The 13,893-nt window shown below is 40.6% G+C and overlaps 1 protein-coding gene and 1 long non-coding RNA gene across 6 annotated transcripts in view; one reads left to right on the forward strand and one right to left on the reverse strand.

Moving 5' to 3' along the window:
- Nucleotides 1–9,515, forward strand: LOC147129363 (uncharacterized). The gene is made up of 5 exons (XR_015082631.1): nt 1–63; nt 179–274; nt 8,660–8,865; nt 8,946–8,995; nt 9,475–9,515. It is a non-coding gene; the product is annotated as an uncharacterized LOC147129363 (long non-coding RNA).
- LOC147129364 (myosin-binding protein C, fast-type-like) overlaps nt 5,441–13,893 on the reverse strand; it is a 23,043-nt gene continuing 14,590 nt past the window's right edge. For 4 of the 5 annotated variants that reach the window (XM_086017155.1, XM_086017157.1, XM_086017154.1 and 1 more), the window contains 18 exons: nt 13,714–13,819; nt 12,823–12,992; nt 12,532–12,697; nt 12,335–12,441; nt 12,214–12,243; nt 11,957–12,099; nt 10,703–10,862; nt 10,398–10,502; nt 10,140–10,328; nt 9,923–10,057; nt 9,494–9,661; nt 9,137–9,225; nt 8,874–9,069; nt 8,655–8,794; nt 8,419–8,578; nt 7,920–8,056; nt 7,547–7,733; nt 5,441–6,036 (listed from right to left, as the gene is read on the reverse strand). In XM_086017155.1, coding sequence (XP_085873281.1) covers nt 6,011–6,036; nt 7,547–7,733; nt 7,920–8,056; nt 8,419–8,578; nt 8,655–8,794; nt 8,874–9,069; nt 9,137–9,225; nt 9,494–9,661; nt 9,923–10,057; nt 10,140–10,328; nt 10,398–10,502; nt 10,703–10,862; nt 11,957–12,099; nt 12,214–12,243; nt 12,335–12,441; nt 12,532–12,697; nt 12,823–12,992; nt 13,714–13,819 — 2,414 coding nt within the window. In that variant the 3' untranslated portion in view covers nt 5,441–6,010. The remainder of the gene's footprint in view (nt 6,037–7,546; nt 7,734–7,919; nt 8,057–8,418; nt 8,579–8,654; nt 8,795–8,873; nt 9,070–9,136; nt 9,226–9,493; nt 9,662–9,922; nt 10,058–10,139; nt 10,329–10,397; nt 10,503–10,702; nt 10,863–11,956; nt 12,100–12,213; nt 12,244–12,334; nt 12,442–12,531; nt 12,698–12,822; nt 12,993–13,713; nt 13,820–13,893) is intronic. The other variant, XM_086017158.1, reaches the window with a different exon arrangement.

The following is a 13,893-nucleotide window of genomic DNA, read 5'->3' on the forward strand; positions in this document are numbered from 1 at the left end:
TCATGCCCCACTTATTTGTGGCGGCCCATTTTAATGCACACCGTCCCCCGGGACCACGAGAAGGTGTTTACTCTGATTTAATAATAAAAGTAATAAGACTTACTAAGCAAATATCTCCTGTTTATGATATGAAGAAATGCTGTACAATAACAATTATGCAACTTTTCCGGTGTTGTAGTTGACTGTTGAAGATTCTCATGACTCTGGGAACAAAAACTGCCCAAGATTTTGGGCGCTGATGAGCGGGACCTTGGAGAGTGAGTCATACCATCAGGTAAGACTCCTCCTTAATAGAATTTATCATAAGTCCTCCTCGGGATCTGAACTTTTTTAGCTCAATTTGTGTTTAATTTGCCACATCATTTACTGTGAGTCATGGGCCTGTCAGCTAGTGAAAACGTTCTTTTCTAAGCCTGCTTTTATCCATTCTGAATTATATAATCAACTATGTGGAGAGGAGGCCTCCCCTCGCCATCTCCTCTGCTTCCTCCTGATTTGGAAATGAACTGACATTTATTTAAAATGCCTAACTTGCTCTTTGCGGTTTTGCATATACAGTGCTACCTTGACTTACAAGTGCCCGAACTTGGGAGTTTTTTTTTCGAGTTAAGTGCCATCGCTTGGTTGCTTTGTGTTGCGATTAAAATTAAACTAAGAAGTGAGTTTCAGGCATTCTGCTTACTAGATGGCAGGAAAGAAGTTGACAACATCCACCCACTGTCAGTTCACATTCATTTTTCCGTTTATAATGGAGGTATTTTGCCTAATGTCTTTTTCTATCCGAGAATTTGAACGGTCAGGAAAATAATCACACGATGTCCACTGAGTTAAGCTTGGCATCATCGGAAAACATAAGCGAGGTAAACGCGGTACTCTTACTCACACTTTGAGAATCACTGTTCTATTTCCGATGACGTCATTGATATTTCTTCAGCACAGTCCACCAACCTTTTCTGTGCCACGGACCCATTTCACGTAAAGGAGTAAATTTGGTACACTCTAAAGACTGTTGGGTAGAGTTCGGGGGCAGAAACGGGCTGACCCAACTTTTGGGGTTACTCATTTAATCCAAGGAATTGGGTCGAATTAATTTCCCATTTAACTACCAAATTTTTTATACTAAACAACCCACTCTTGGGTTATTTTGTGGGTTATTCATTTTGACCCAACTTTTTTGTGTTACATGAATAACCCAAATAGATGGGTCAGTCCCTTTTCGGCCATATTGGGTTATTTTTGACCAAACTGCTTTTAGAGTGTAAAAGTAAGAAAAGGCAATGCAGAGTAGTAAATCAGACTAATGGACTAGTCAACTAATCAGGTCAACCCCTACCACAGTGTTGTTTTTCTCATTTAAAAAAATATTACTAAAAAATGTTTGTGTTTTTGGAGGAGCATGGTACGGAGTTAAGGCTTTTCCATTCATTCCAATAAGGAAGATTGATTTAAGAAACACGCATGGTCATGGAACAGTTGAAATTTGTCGAGGTACTTCTGTACTTCTCAATGCTAAAATGATCATCCGCGCCAACAAACGTGTTAGTTTTCTTCCAGACATGATGTCCTCTCAGAATTTTTTTTCTCCATGCACGGTGACTCCAGCGCCGCAATTTCTCGCACATGCTCAGAGTCGCTAATTAACGATAGGCTTGTATTAGAGTCACAATTACAATGAAAAGCTTTTAATTAAACTGAGTCCCATGTGCTGCCTATTAAACCTGACCACATTCTTGCATTGAATATTTAACACCGTCTGCTGGAAGCACAATGCCTGGATGGTAGTTACAGAAAGCACAAGGTTAAACTAACAACAATTCCGACCGACCCCGCCCCCCCCCCCCCCCCCCAAAAAAAAACCTTAATTAAAGCATGTTTAAGTGTTTAATCAAGCTTCTTTTCATGCTGAACTTTGCAGTTGCTCCCTAACTCCCTGAACAAACTGGCAGGGAAGAAAATATAGTGGGACTATCATGCTGCCAGGGGCATATTATTACGTTCGTCTCATAACGTCACAACTTTATTCTCATAAAACGTCGACTATTCTCAAAACACTCTTGTAATATTATGACTTCATTCTTGTATTACCACTTCAGTTGTGTAAGAGTTTTTTTTCCTCAGAGGCAACTTTATATTGTAACATTACAACTTTTTTCCCCTATAGTTGGGACTGTAAAAAAGGACATCATCACAAGATTGTAACTTTTTTTTATCATAAAAATACGTTTTGTGAGATTACGTCTTTTATCCTGAAAATCACGTAAAACGAAAGGACTGTGTTGTAAATTCCAACTTTTTTTTGTTGAAAACTAAGATTTGACTCTCCTAACATGAAGACTTTTAGCATTTTTCTCACAATATTGCCACTTTTTTCTCAGACATTTTCTTTTGATTTTTTAGACTTTACAAATGTATAAACATTATTCACTTTATTCTCAAAAGATTACCAAATTCGTTTTCTGAGAAAAACAGCGTTATCATTCGGAACTTCATGACTTAATTCTCGTATGATTTATTTAATTTTATTTTTTTCCTTTTATTGGTGTGCCTTTTACACCCTTCTGCCTGTGGAAAAAATGTCATTAAAAAGAGTTTTCTTGCTTCCTTGCAACACTTCGGCATCCTGGGTGGCGTGAATAGGACAACATATTGAACTGATAATTAATTAGTTATGAAATGGATTCCAGGCCAAGTTGAATGCTCTCATTCACACGTGCAAAATGAGCATCTGTTATCTTCAGAGCAAATCTAAAAATAGCCGGGATGCTCAAAACAAAGAATTGCAGCCATTTATAACCCTCCAACCCACACAAGAGCTTCCCCTCTTTCGTTGCGAATCATGTCGTGTAATGTGATTACTGCGGAACCGCGTATGTTAATGCGCTTGTGCGGAGGAGCCACAACTTGACCCTCCCACGCTGGGCCACCAAAGACGTTGTGGATACCCTGAAGGAAAAAAAAAAAAAAGCAGGATTAGAGGTCATGCACAGCAGTCTGAGTCACAAGCGGAAAGAGAAAGCCGGGCTCTGTAGTGGTGAGGAATTCACAGCGGAGATAAGTAACTTAGCGCTCCGTGTCATTGCATTTTGTATCATTGCATAGCCATTAGAAGATGTATTGGCAACATAATCGCAGATCCAGAAAGTTCCCATCACAAGCTTTTATATGAGTTATTAGTCGATGTGATTTGAGGAGATTTGATTTATTTTTTGCCTTCTTATTCATTATACTTCAACTTAAGAATGGGGAGTTTTCAGTATTAACACTGCTAGCAAAATTTATACATAGCCACACTTCACTTCTCTTTCTGATTGGTTGTTTTTCCTCGGACACTGTTTTTTTTTTTTTTTTTTCTTGGGTTCGGTGGTTTCTCAAACATCATATTGGAGATACAAGATGGGACCAGAGAGTGTTTATTTTTTATTTTATTTTTTCCCCATTCCCCCACACATAATTTTTTTTATGTATTTCTGTCAGGTCATATTGTCACTTTAAACAAATACTTATTTATGTATGTATGTATATATGTATGTATTTATTTATTTGTTCATTTGAAAATTCCAAACTCCTTTTTGAAGATGGGGCAACTTTATTTGTGTAGCACATTTCATACACAAGGCAACTCAATGTGCGTCACAAAAGCACAACACTTAAAAGCATTGACAAACAGAACAGTTAAAGACATTTGCAAGGCAAAGAGAACAAAAGTAGCTGATTCAAATTCTTAAAAGAACATACCGGTACACTGACAACATTCAAATGCATTTAATTTCAAAGCAAAGGAAAGAAATTAACTAAAAGAAGGTATTGTAAATGTGTTGGCACATTTTCACATAAAAATAGTCATTTTAGGAGTTATCAAATCATCCTATGATTACTGTGGAGGCTTTTTTAATTTCAGATTCAAGGTCAAGTTCCCCTAAAAGCACATTAGCACAAGAGCGCAATTACAAGACAAGATGCTCAGTAAGGTCAAATGGATTGTGTTAGTGCGTGTGAAAATCAATTTGCATTGTTGACACTTTATTAATTCACTTGGCGTCCTCCTGATGAACGCCATCTTTCACCAAGGAGTGCTCTCAAATTTATCTTATGTACTATGCACATACTACAATTTAATTTTTCGCAACATTACGGGCTTTGTATTTGTGACCGACATAAATTCTGCGCAGAGGCGGGTTATTCTTGATGTTGGTAATTCAGCAAGCTGGCAGACCTGCGATAAGGAGGGCTGCGCCGTTGTGAGTGTGGTCACGGTCAATTTCAATTTATTTTTATTTTTTTGGAAGCACATCTGTGCCTCTGATCATTCGTGATCAAAATAAAAATGAAAAATATAATACCATACATTGATTTGGAGGGTGTGATACACTCTGGTAACATATTTATGGTTTGGTACATCGCGTTAGAGCAGCTGTTTACCCTGGTCCAACTACTTGGACGTGGTCTGAGCAGGTGTAAAGTTTAGTTTAGTTTTCAAAACAAAATATGCAACTTTATTCGCGTAGCATTAAAATGTTGTCCTCATAACATTATGACTTTATTTGTGCAATGTTTCAACTTTTTTTTCTTACAATACTGTCTCTTTAGCTGCGTAGATTGTCTTTTTTAAAAAAAAAATTTTTTTAACTCTAATTAATTCAACTTCCGGTTTGTCCGTGGAAAAAAAAACCTTATAATATTATGTTATGACTTTTGGGAATAGATAGACCCCGTCCCACAAAAAAAATAATTTGCATGACACGACAATACCACCCCTCACCTCCTCTGTCCGTGTGTTTGGATGACTGGACTCTCCTGCAGGCCGCGCCGGATGTGAACGGCCGCCTGCTCCCTCCGTACGCTGCCTGTCAACTCTCTGACTCGTACCGGGAGTCTGACGGGTGATGACTTGCATCCACAGCCTGGCGTCATGCTCTTGTCTCCTTGCGTGTTTAATTACAGCACGCCATGTGGCACTAATGGGCCCCAATGCAATTTGAGTAATTGCGTTAGACTTGAGCGACAGCGATTAAATACGGTGGACCCTTGGAAAACAATCCATTACAGTCGACTTCTCCCTTTGATTTGTTTCAGACTTTGAATAGATTTCACATAAAAATAATAGGGGTGGAATTAATCAGGCGACACGGTGGACTTGCGGTACGTGCATCCGCTTCACAAAAATGCGACTCCCTAGATGCCAACAGTTGAGAACCAGTGGTTTAGAAATATGACCCTATTTTGGAAATGTCTCGATGACCTTTACCAGATTGATACACAGGTGTCACCCCAATTCTTGCAGTGGCATTAGGCTCCCTTCAAGTGGCAGTGTTGCTCAGTACAGTAATTTCTTGTCCTGCTTGAATCAATATTGTCAGAAGGTGCTTTTGAGGCTTGGCGATTTCAGCAGCAAAAATTTTAGATTTTCTACTGTACACCCTATTTGTTGTATCAATTAGATTTCATGCTGTTACAAAAGAATATTTGTATTACTTTCACACTTTTTTATTAATTAACTGCAAGCAGAGAATGTACACGCAAACAGCAAAATGTGTGAGCTAGCAGACAGGGAGGACAAATGACAGGGTGGACATATTTGGCTAATGTAAGCATTTCACCAATTTCACTTAACTTCAGTTAAACTGACTTCACTGTTTTGTTTTTTTTAAAGACATGCCAAAACCACATACATCCACTGAAAAAAAAAATGTATAAAGCACATTTTAACGGCCACCAAAAGCACTTCATAGTGATAGTTACACAGTTATAGTTTTGTTTGTAAAAGTGATCATATTTTGTTTTCAAATAGAAAAACTGTTCTGTTGAGAAAAACTGAGCTCTCCATAATCATGCAGAATGTATTGAGATGACATAATTACAGCTTCATGCCAAAATAAATAGAAACTGGAAAAATGTTTATAAATGAAGGACGAGCAAATCCAACACACACAAATAATTATTATTTATTTGGTTTCTTCATGACAAACTCTGACATTCGCTGTCCAGAGTTGGAGTCAGACTCTTCCTTTTCTTAATCCTGCTTTGGATCCACAGCAACTGTTGGAAAGCAGGACAGTTGATTGGCAGTTGTCCAAAATAAAGTATCGTAAATTATTCATTACTAAAGTATTGATTACAGAGAGACGTTATTTTGAACTCTGTTTTTAGCATGCTAGCTTATTCAATAGAACTTTTCAATTTTCCTTTCCAAATATGTTTTGCACCTTGTCATACACTCATGGGTCACTTTATTAGGTACACCTGCAGACTCTAATGAAGCAAAATTATACATTTTGAAATATAATAATGCTCACTTATGATCAAGGGGCCTTTCTAGTACTTGATATGAATTGTGCCTCAAGCCACCGCTGCACATTACAAATACAATAATCCAACTATTGTAAAATGAATACCTTTCTGACAGTGTCAGTCAAAAATAAACGAAGAAACAAAGACGTGTCAATCAAAAGTTCATTACTTTCTCTTGGCTTCCAAATGTACTCCAGCAAGGTTCACATACGATTGTGAAAGCCATCAAAGCCCCAAAACGTCTCTGTAGCCGCATCTTTTGTGTGTTCTGCAGTATACTGTATCTGTATTCGCAGCAACGTTAGCGATAGCATTGGCAGCTAACAAGATGAAGCGAGCCGTTATTGATACGCTCCCCCACCACGCTCGAAAATCATTATGGGGATGTAACTACAGGTGGCATGTAAACAAATTAGACCTGACTATGTCTTCAGTTATGCATGTTTGTGTTTAGCACCTGCATACTATGCTCGGTGTTTGCTTTTTTTGTTTGTTTTGTTTATACATCTGCAATAGCAGCAAGAATGAGCATAATGTGATTAAGTCATCTTTTTTATGTTGTCCTGGGACCCGATGAATTGTCCACCATTATTAACATTATCAACAAATGCCAATTTTGCTTAATTTTGTATTATATGCTCTGCTTTATTTTATAGTCAGTCGCTACTCTGTACAGTAAAGCTTATGTTTTATATTGTTGTCTATTTGTCGTTGTATTTAGACAAATTGTCATTTTTTCTGAACTGTATTTATTTATGAACTCCTGCTTATTCGTGGTTCAGCATTTACAAATATGCATATTCACAATTTTTTGCTGGAACATATGCTGCTTTATTGTCTGTAAAATTTCAGTTTTTATGATCAGGCCAAAGCCATGTTTAGAATAGAAATACTAGAGATGGGCAAGTACAGATGCCGGGTATCTGTATCGGGCCGATACGGCCTTATATTAAAGTGTCGGGTAAACCTGGCGGCTACCGATACCAGCCATTGATACTTAAGGCAACAAAATTAATGACATTAAGTCCTACTGGTGCTATACTGTGGCAGTTTGACACATTGGCGAATCATCAGTTACGTAAGAAAGAAAGGTCTTTGTTCACAATTTTTTGTCACTGTGTTAAATGAAATGTTACATACAATATCCAAAAGTACTAGAGGTATCGGTACTCAATATTGGTGAGTACTCAAAGAGTGAATACTTGCACTGAAATTACATTGAAGTGAGTTATTGTGGCATCTCTAGGCAATTACAAACCTCGAATGTCCAGCTTGCACTCCACCTCATCTTGGCCCAGATCGTTGATGGCCACGCAGGTGTATTTGCCTCCGTCAAAGGTGCTCGGCTTGCGAATGTTGAGGGTCACCACGCCTTGGTTGTTCTGCATCAAGTACTTGGGGTCCTCGCCGATGATCATCTTGTTCTTCATCCACACGATCTTGGGCTGAGGAAATAATGGTATGAAACGTCTCAGAATAGATGAGGCAGCCATTACCCTTTCGTACAAAAGGTCACCATTGGGAGATCCGTACGTCTTTTGACAGATACTTCAGTTTGCAAGTGACAAATGGCGGTGACGCTATTGTATGACTTGGACCCCACAGGCCTTATTTAACAAGATCGTATATACCTTAGGGAAGCCTCTGACGGCACAGCTGATGGCAGTGCTGTACCCAGCCACCACAGTTCTGTCCACAAGGGGCTGAGTGAATTTGGGCACACAGGACATGTCCTTCTCCTGGTAGGGGGATTCTTTCAGTTGCAGACCTGTGAGGGCAAGAGTGGCAATGCAGGAGCAGATCAGATGGGGATCCGAATGTGGAGAATGTTTTCACACTCTATACTTGAGTATATACCAGGGTTATAAGGGTTAGTGTTAGGGTTACCCCCAGGATTGGGATTTTTCATTATAATTTTGATTTTGTTTTGATTTTTCTTTTTAATTCAGTTCATTTTAATTAGTTTTCAGAGCAAGTGTATTATCCTTTTTTTCATTTTCAATATAATAATTCATTGTAGTTTAGATTGGCTTAGTTTTAGTAGTTTTGATTTAGAGTGCCTCGTTGTCGGCCATAAGTGCACGCATGTCACAGAGAGAAATATAGTAATGTACTGCGTGTGCTTCACACCTGTCTTGGCGATTGTGGCCGTGTTCTTGCTGTTTCGAGGCTCCTCGCTCAGGCCGCACAGGTTCTCGCTGTAGATGCGGAACATGTACTCGTTGCCCATGATGAGGTCGGATGCCGTGCAGTGCGTTCGTCTGTTGTGTTCATAAACGGTGAACCATTCCTACAGAGAGACGATATTGCCACATGATATGATCGTTGACCTTGGTCACCTCCCCCCCCTTCCATCTTTGCCTCACCTTAGTCTTCATGTCGGCTTTCTGGATGGTGTATCCGGTGACCTCACAGTTGCCGTCATCGGTGGGGGGGTCCCACTCCAGAGCGGCGTTGAAGCCCCACACATCGGTCACCCTCACATTCAAAGGCGGCCCTGGCTTTTCTGATTGGATTTCATGGCAACGTAATGCAATCAGCGCTTATACAGATGCAACACTGGGACACGGACCAAGGGTACTTACCAACAACTCTGAGTTGGAAACTGGCCCTGTCCTCCATGTTCTCAATCTTAAGAACCAGCTCGTATGTTCCAGAGTGCTCTCGTTCTGCCGAGCGGATGAAGAGGATGCTGTCCACATTGGAGGTACGAACATTGATCGTTTTTGGGTCAACGGGTTGGCCGTCCTTGAACCAGTTTGCAACAGGACGTGGTTTACCCTGCGACATCAGACATGATGGTGATTGATGGATCTTGAATCGTATACTGTAAGGCTTATTTTCAGACCTGGAAGGGGATGGTAAGGTTGATCTTTTCTCCCACTTTCCTGATGTATTTTGTCCTCAGGTGCCGAGGGAGGCGGATCTTAGGATGCTCTAATGAAGAAATTCATTGAAAATTTGATACCATTGGCAAATCATTTAGTAACAACCACAACATTAATGTACTGCACTGTACCGTGCTGAAAAAAATATCATTGACATCATTGATTAATCGACTTAGACTCGACGGTCACCACATCATCAAAATTAAAAAAACTCATTCGACCCTTGCTGTTTACCAGTAAGTATACTGTGTTGTGTTCCTAATTACGCATCTTATTCAAACCTCAAATCTCCATCCAGGGACAAAATGATGACTCACCCATGACCTCACGGATTGTGACGGGCTGTGACATGATGGCGGGTGGACTGTGCCCTGCGATGTTCACTGCCACCACCCTGAAGTTGATCTTCTCCCCAACAGGTAGCCCACGCACCACATAGTTTTGCTTTTCACACAGGTCCGTGTTAGCTACCACCCACTCAGTATCTGTGGGGGCAAAGCAATGCAACAAACAAAACTGGATTTGAATCTTAATCACTTTCTATTGAAATAATCGATTTAGGTTTTCAGTTGGAATATCAGAATGAACTTGAAATGCACTATTACCTTATATGTGAACTGAATTTGACCTAGGTTTAGAGTGTCATAGTGTCATCAGCTGGTTGTAACCGAGATCCAGAGACTGAATTTCACCCAAAAGCCCAATATCGCTAAATTGTTGTGAGTAGTGTATGTCTTAGACAGCACCTCCATCCTTGCAGTATTCAATAATGTAGCCATCCAGGCCCCCGGCTCCTATTCTCTCTGGGGCAAGCCACTTCAGGGTGCACGTGCTGTCCGTCACATCATTCACCGTCAGACGCGTTGGCTCGCTTGTCGGCGCTGAGGGTCGCGGAAAGAAAGAGCCAGTGAGTCTAGGGGGAAAACCTTTGAGGAAAGCAAACGGGTCGGCCGTGACATATACCGATAGGCATGAAGGGCTTGGAGGTGAGACTTGGCGGGGACAGGCCGATGCTGTTGACGGCAAACACCCTCATCTCGTACAGGACGCCTTCAATCATCCTCTTGGCCTCGTACGTGGTTGATTCGTACACGTCGAAGTTAAGCTTTGTCCATCTGGAAGAACCTTTCTTCTTTCTCTCCATTAGATAGCCTGATGGATTAAAAGCATTAATGGATAAAGACGGAACATGCGTGCGTGTTTAACGTCTTCATTGTTTACCCTTGATTGGTGCACCGCCATCAAATTTGGGTGGCTCCCAGATGATGGAGGCGCAGTCTTCTCCCACCGATGTGCACTTGACGTGCTCAGGAGCATCAGGCACATCTGGAATTCAAACACCAGCAAGGTTTACTACTAGAGAATGCCATTTTTGTCAAACTTACTGTAACGCCGAGTTGTTGAAATGTGGGACTTGAAATTGGAATGCTTCAAATCAATGTATTCATAGAGCTCAGTATCATGACTTTGAAATAGTTTGATTCGATGCACAGATGCGGAAGGAGGAGGTAAACCTGTAAGCTTACCTACAATCTTCACATTCAGCACAGCCTTGTCTTCTCCAGCGGGGTTGGTCACAACAATGGTGTATTTGCCCTCATCTTCCCGCTCTGCACCCTCAATGATGAAGCAACTCAAGTCCTTCCTGCTCTCCACCCTCACGCGCCCCGAAGTCTCTGTGATTGGCTAACATACAGAACACTGCTGATGTTCTATTTCCATTCACTTGTAAGTATTAGAAAGAGTCGCCTTGATCGTCATCAATATGAGTGTGATCTTCACATTAGTATAACATATCGACATTCAGTAGAACGACATCCATTGTATGCAGTACATGCAGACATTATCACTATTGAATTGCTGCTAGTCTCTAAGGGAGAAGAGTGAAAATACCATTTGTAAGGTTAGAAGCAGGGCTCATGTTTGTCCTAAAGCTATTTCAGAGCAGCTAACCAGAGAAGCTTAAGGGCAGATCAACTTTGTGTTCATGAGAACCGAATTCACTTGCCCTGGCCACTGGTAGCTTCGGTTACAGAACCAGTCCATGTCAGCATTGCGAGAATCAGATGTATGGATTATAGCATTTCTGCACATACTGTAAAGGTGATCTACTGCATGTATACAAAAATAATAGCATCATATCCATTTTGCTCACAGCTAGTTAGTCCAATTCAGTGCGTGTCTAACTTTGCGGGGCCGTGTTATGACTGAAAACCCATAGAAATTTTTTGATATTAGAAACTAGGGCTGAAGCTATCAAATATTGTTAGACCGATGATCCCATTGATTAATGGGGTAATCGGGTAAAAATGGATTCTACATTATCAAACAACAAAATGTTCGTGTGAGGTGCAGGTATTATTGTTGCTGAGATGTCAGACTCTGCATCCAATAGGAAAGGGGGGTGGAGTGATTTCAGAGTGCTAAGGGCAAAAGATGTTGGTGGACTTGTAACAATAAAAAGCAAGAAGAAAATTGAGGAAGTAATAAAAAAAAAATGGAATAGCTTTGGGACACAAAAGGAATATCATATGGTCTAATAATGTCCAAACCAGCGGGAAAAGCCTTTAGGCTACTTTCTGGTAGGCCATGAAGTGACTACTTCCCAATATGGGCAAACTTGCTCTGGGGTGGCCTTGTAGCTTTCAAAGGCAAGGCCTGGCCTGGTGTGGTGAGTGACTTGGGAGTCATCAAATGAGTGTTATTTTCTTTCAATAGTGTTTGTAGAGGACCTAACGTTTTTACCAGTGAGTGTAGCCAGTGAGCTTTCACATCATTACCTTATCGCCCTTGGACCAAACCACTGTGGGTGCTGGTTCTCCAGTAATCTCCACATCCAGTCTCAGCTTGTTGCCAGCCACCAAAATGATGGAGTTTTGGGACACCATGTTTCCAGTGGTGTCCAGGTGGATCTTTGGAGGATCTTAAAGGGTTTGTTTGGAGAAAGCAAATCTTTTTTTACAATGCGATCTATGCATACGAGTCATAAAAAGCTTTTCCTCTGACTTAGAAGGTGAGGTAACTAAAGTTTATTTACCCTGTCTGGGCACATAGTCGATCTTGATTTCTGTATCAAGAGAGAAAAAGAGAAGGTTTAATGCTGCCTGCTGATGATGAATGTACCCACATCACCTCAGTAATGTTTCTATTTCCCTCACCCAGGAAGTTGAGTTTGGCCGAAAGCGACAGAGCATATCCATCAGGAATGAAAGTGTAGTCTCCGGCATCCCCCGGCTTCACATCGTTAATGATCAGACGATGAAACCTGAAACAGGACAGAGAGACGCGCTGTTGGAAGGACCATCATTAAGGTGTGCTTTTTTTCCCCCTACATCTTTACTACTCTCCTCTTTACCTTCCAACGTGTGTCATTTTTATGCGTTCGCTAGGCATCACTTCCACTCCGTCCTTGTACCACTTGCCTGTGACCTTGTCATCAGACACTTCACACTTGAACACAGCCTGCTCAGTTGCCTTTACTGTCAGATCAGCGATGTCCTGCAAAACCTGCAGTTGTTTTTCTGGACGCAGTGGAAAGGAAAAGGTTTATCCTAGACATATGAGTCCAGTTCAACCATTATTCCTACGGCAGTGTGTAGATGGCAAGGACTCAAAAGGAAATGAAGTGAAAATGTGAAAATCGTACCTTCTACCTCCAGCTCTCCCTTGGTATGGCCTCCGTTTGTCCAAGCATGGTACATTCCGATGTCATCGAGTGTCGCTTCCTGGATAATGAGCGTGTGCTTCTTCCCATCTTTCTTGAAGCGATATTTTGTGGACGCGGTGTCTTTTAGAATTTCCTGATCCTCATAGAACCTGGATGAAAATAACACAAACAGGAATACAATTTGATTTTCGACCTTTCTAAATATTTTGTTTGTCAATTGCCAAGCCAATAATTGGTAATTAAAAACTTAATGGAAAAAAAAGCTGTACTAGTAGTATTTCGATGAGTAGCTTTGTGTGAAAATATTAAATAAAAATAGAAAATTCACTGACATTTAGCAGTTATTCGTCAAAGGAATAATATGTATGGTTTACAGTATTTTGGACATAAAAATTAAACACTTTTGCCTTTTTTTTTGCTTCAATTCAATGGGCATTGTGCTGCGCCTTCTGGTGTGTGCACCTTGAACACCTTGGGGCAGAATAAAATAAATTCATATACAGTACACGAAAATGGCCGCAGCTCCCCAGTAAGCTGCAGTAATATTAGTGATTCTTCTCAGATGATGAAGAATATATGTCTGTGAGTATTGATTTGTCTACATGTGTTGCACCACAGTTTGTGTTTAAAAATACAATCAGACTGAAATTGATGCTATTCCTTATCCCATTTGTGGCTTTTTGCATCATTTAGTAGCATTAAGCTAAGAGGACTTTCAGGCAAAGCTGTGTTTGCTTGAAATACACAAAGTGTAATTCTCTTTGTTTTATGTTTAGTTTGACAGGAAACTTGAAGTGTTGGCACCAGTAAACTGATGTTATTCACATTCCAACTCTTATCAAATTTGACTGAGACCGGAGCAATACTGACCACATCACGTGGGCGCCCTCCTCCGACACTTCAATCTCAAACTCCACTCTCTCCCCTACCACCACATGGTAATCATCCATAAGCTTGGTGATGGTCACGGGGGGTTCTGGGTGTAAACAAGATAGGAGGAACTTTAGAATCCTACCATGGATATTCAGGGTCAGCAAAGGATTGGCTTTT

This window comes from Filicampus tigris, chromosome 19 (assembly GCF_054856515.1).
Source record: "Filicampus tigris isolate MCC_2025a chromosome 19, RoL_Ftig_1.0, whole genome shotgun sequence".
Taxonomy (NCBI): domain Eukaryota; kingdom Metazoa; phylum Chordata; class Actinopteri; order Syngnathiformes; family Syngnathidae; genus Filicampus; species Filicampus tigris.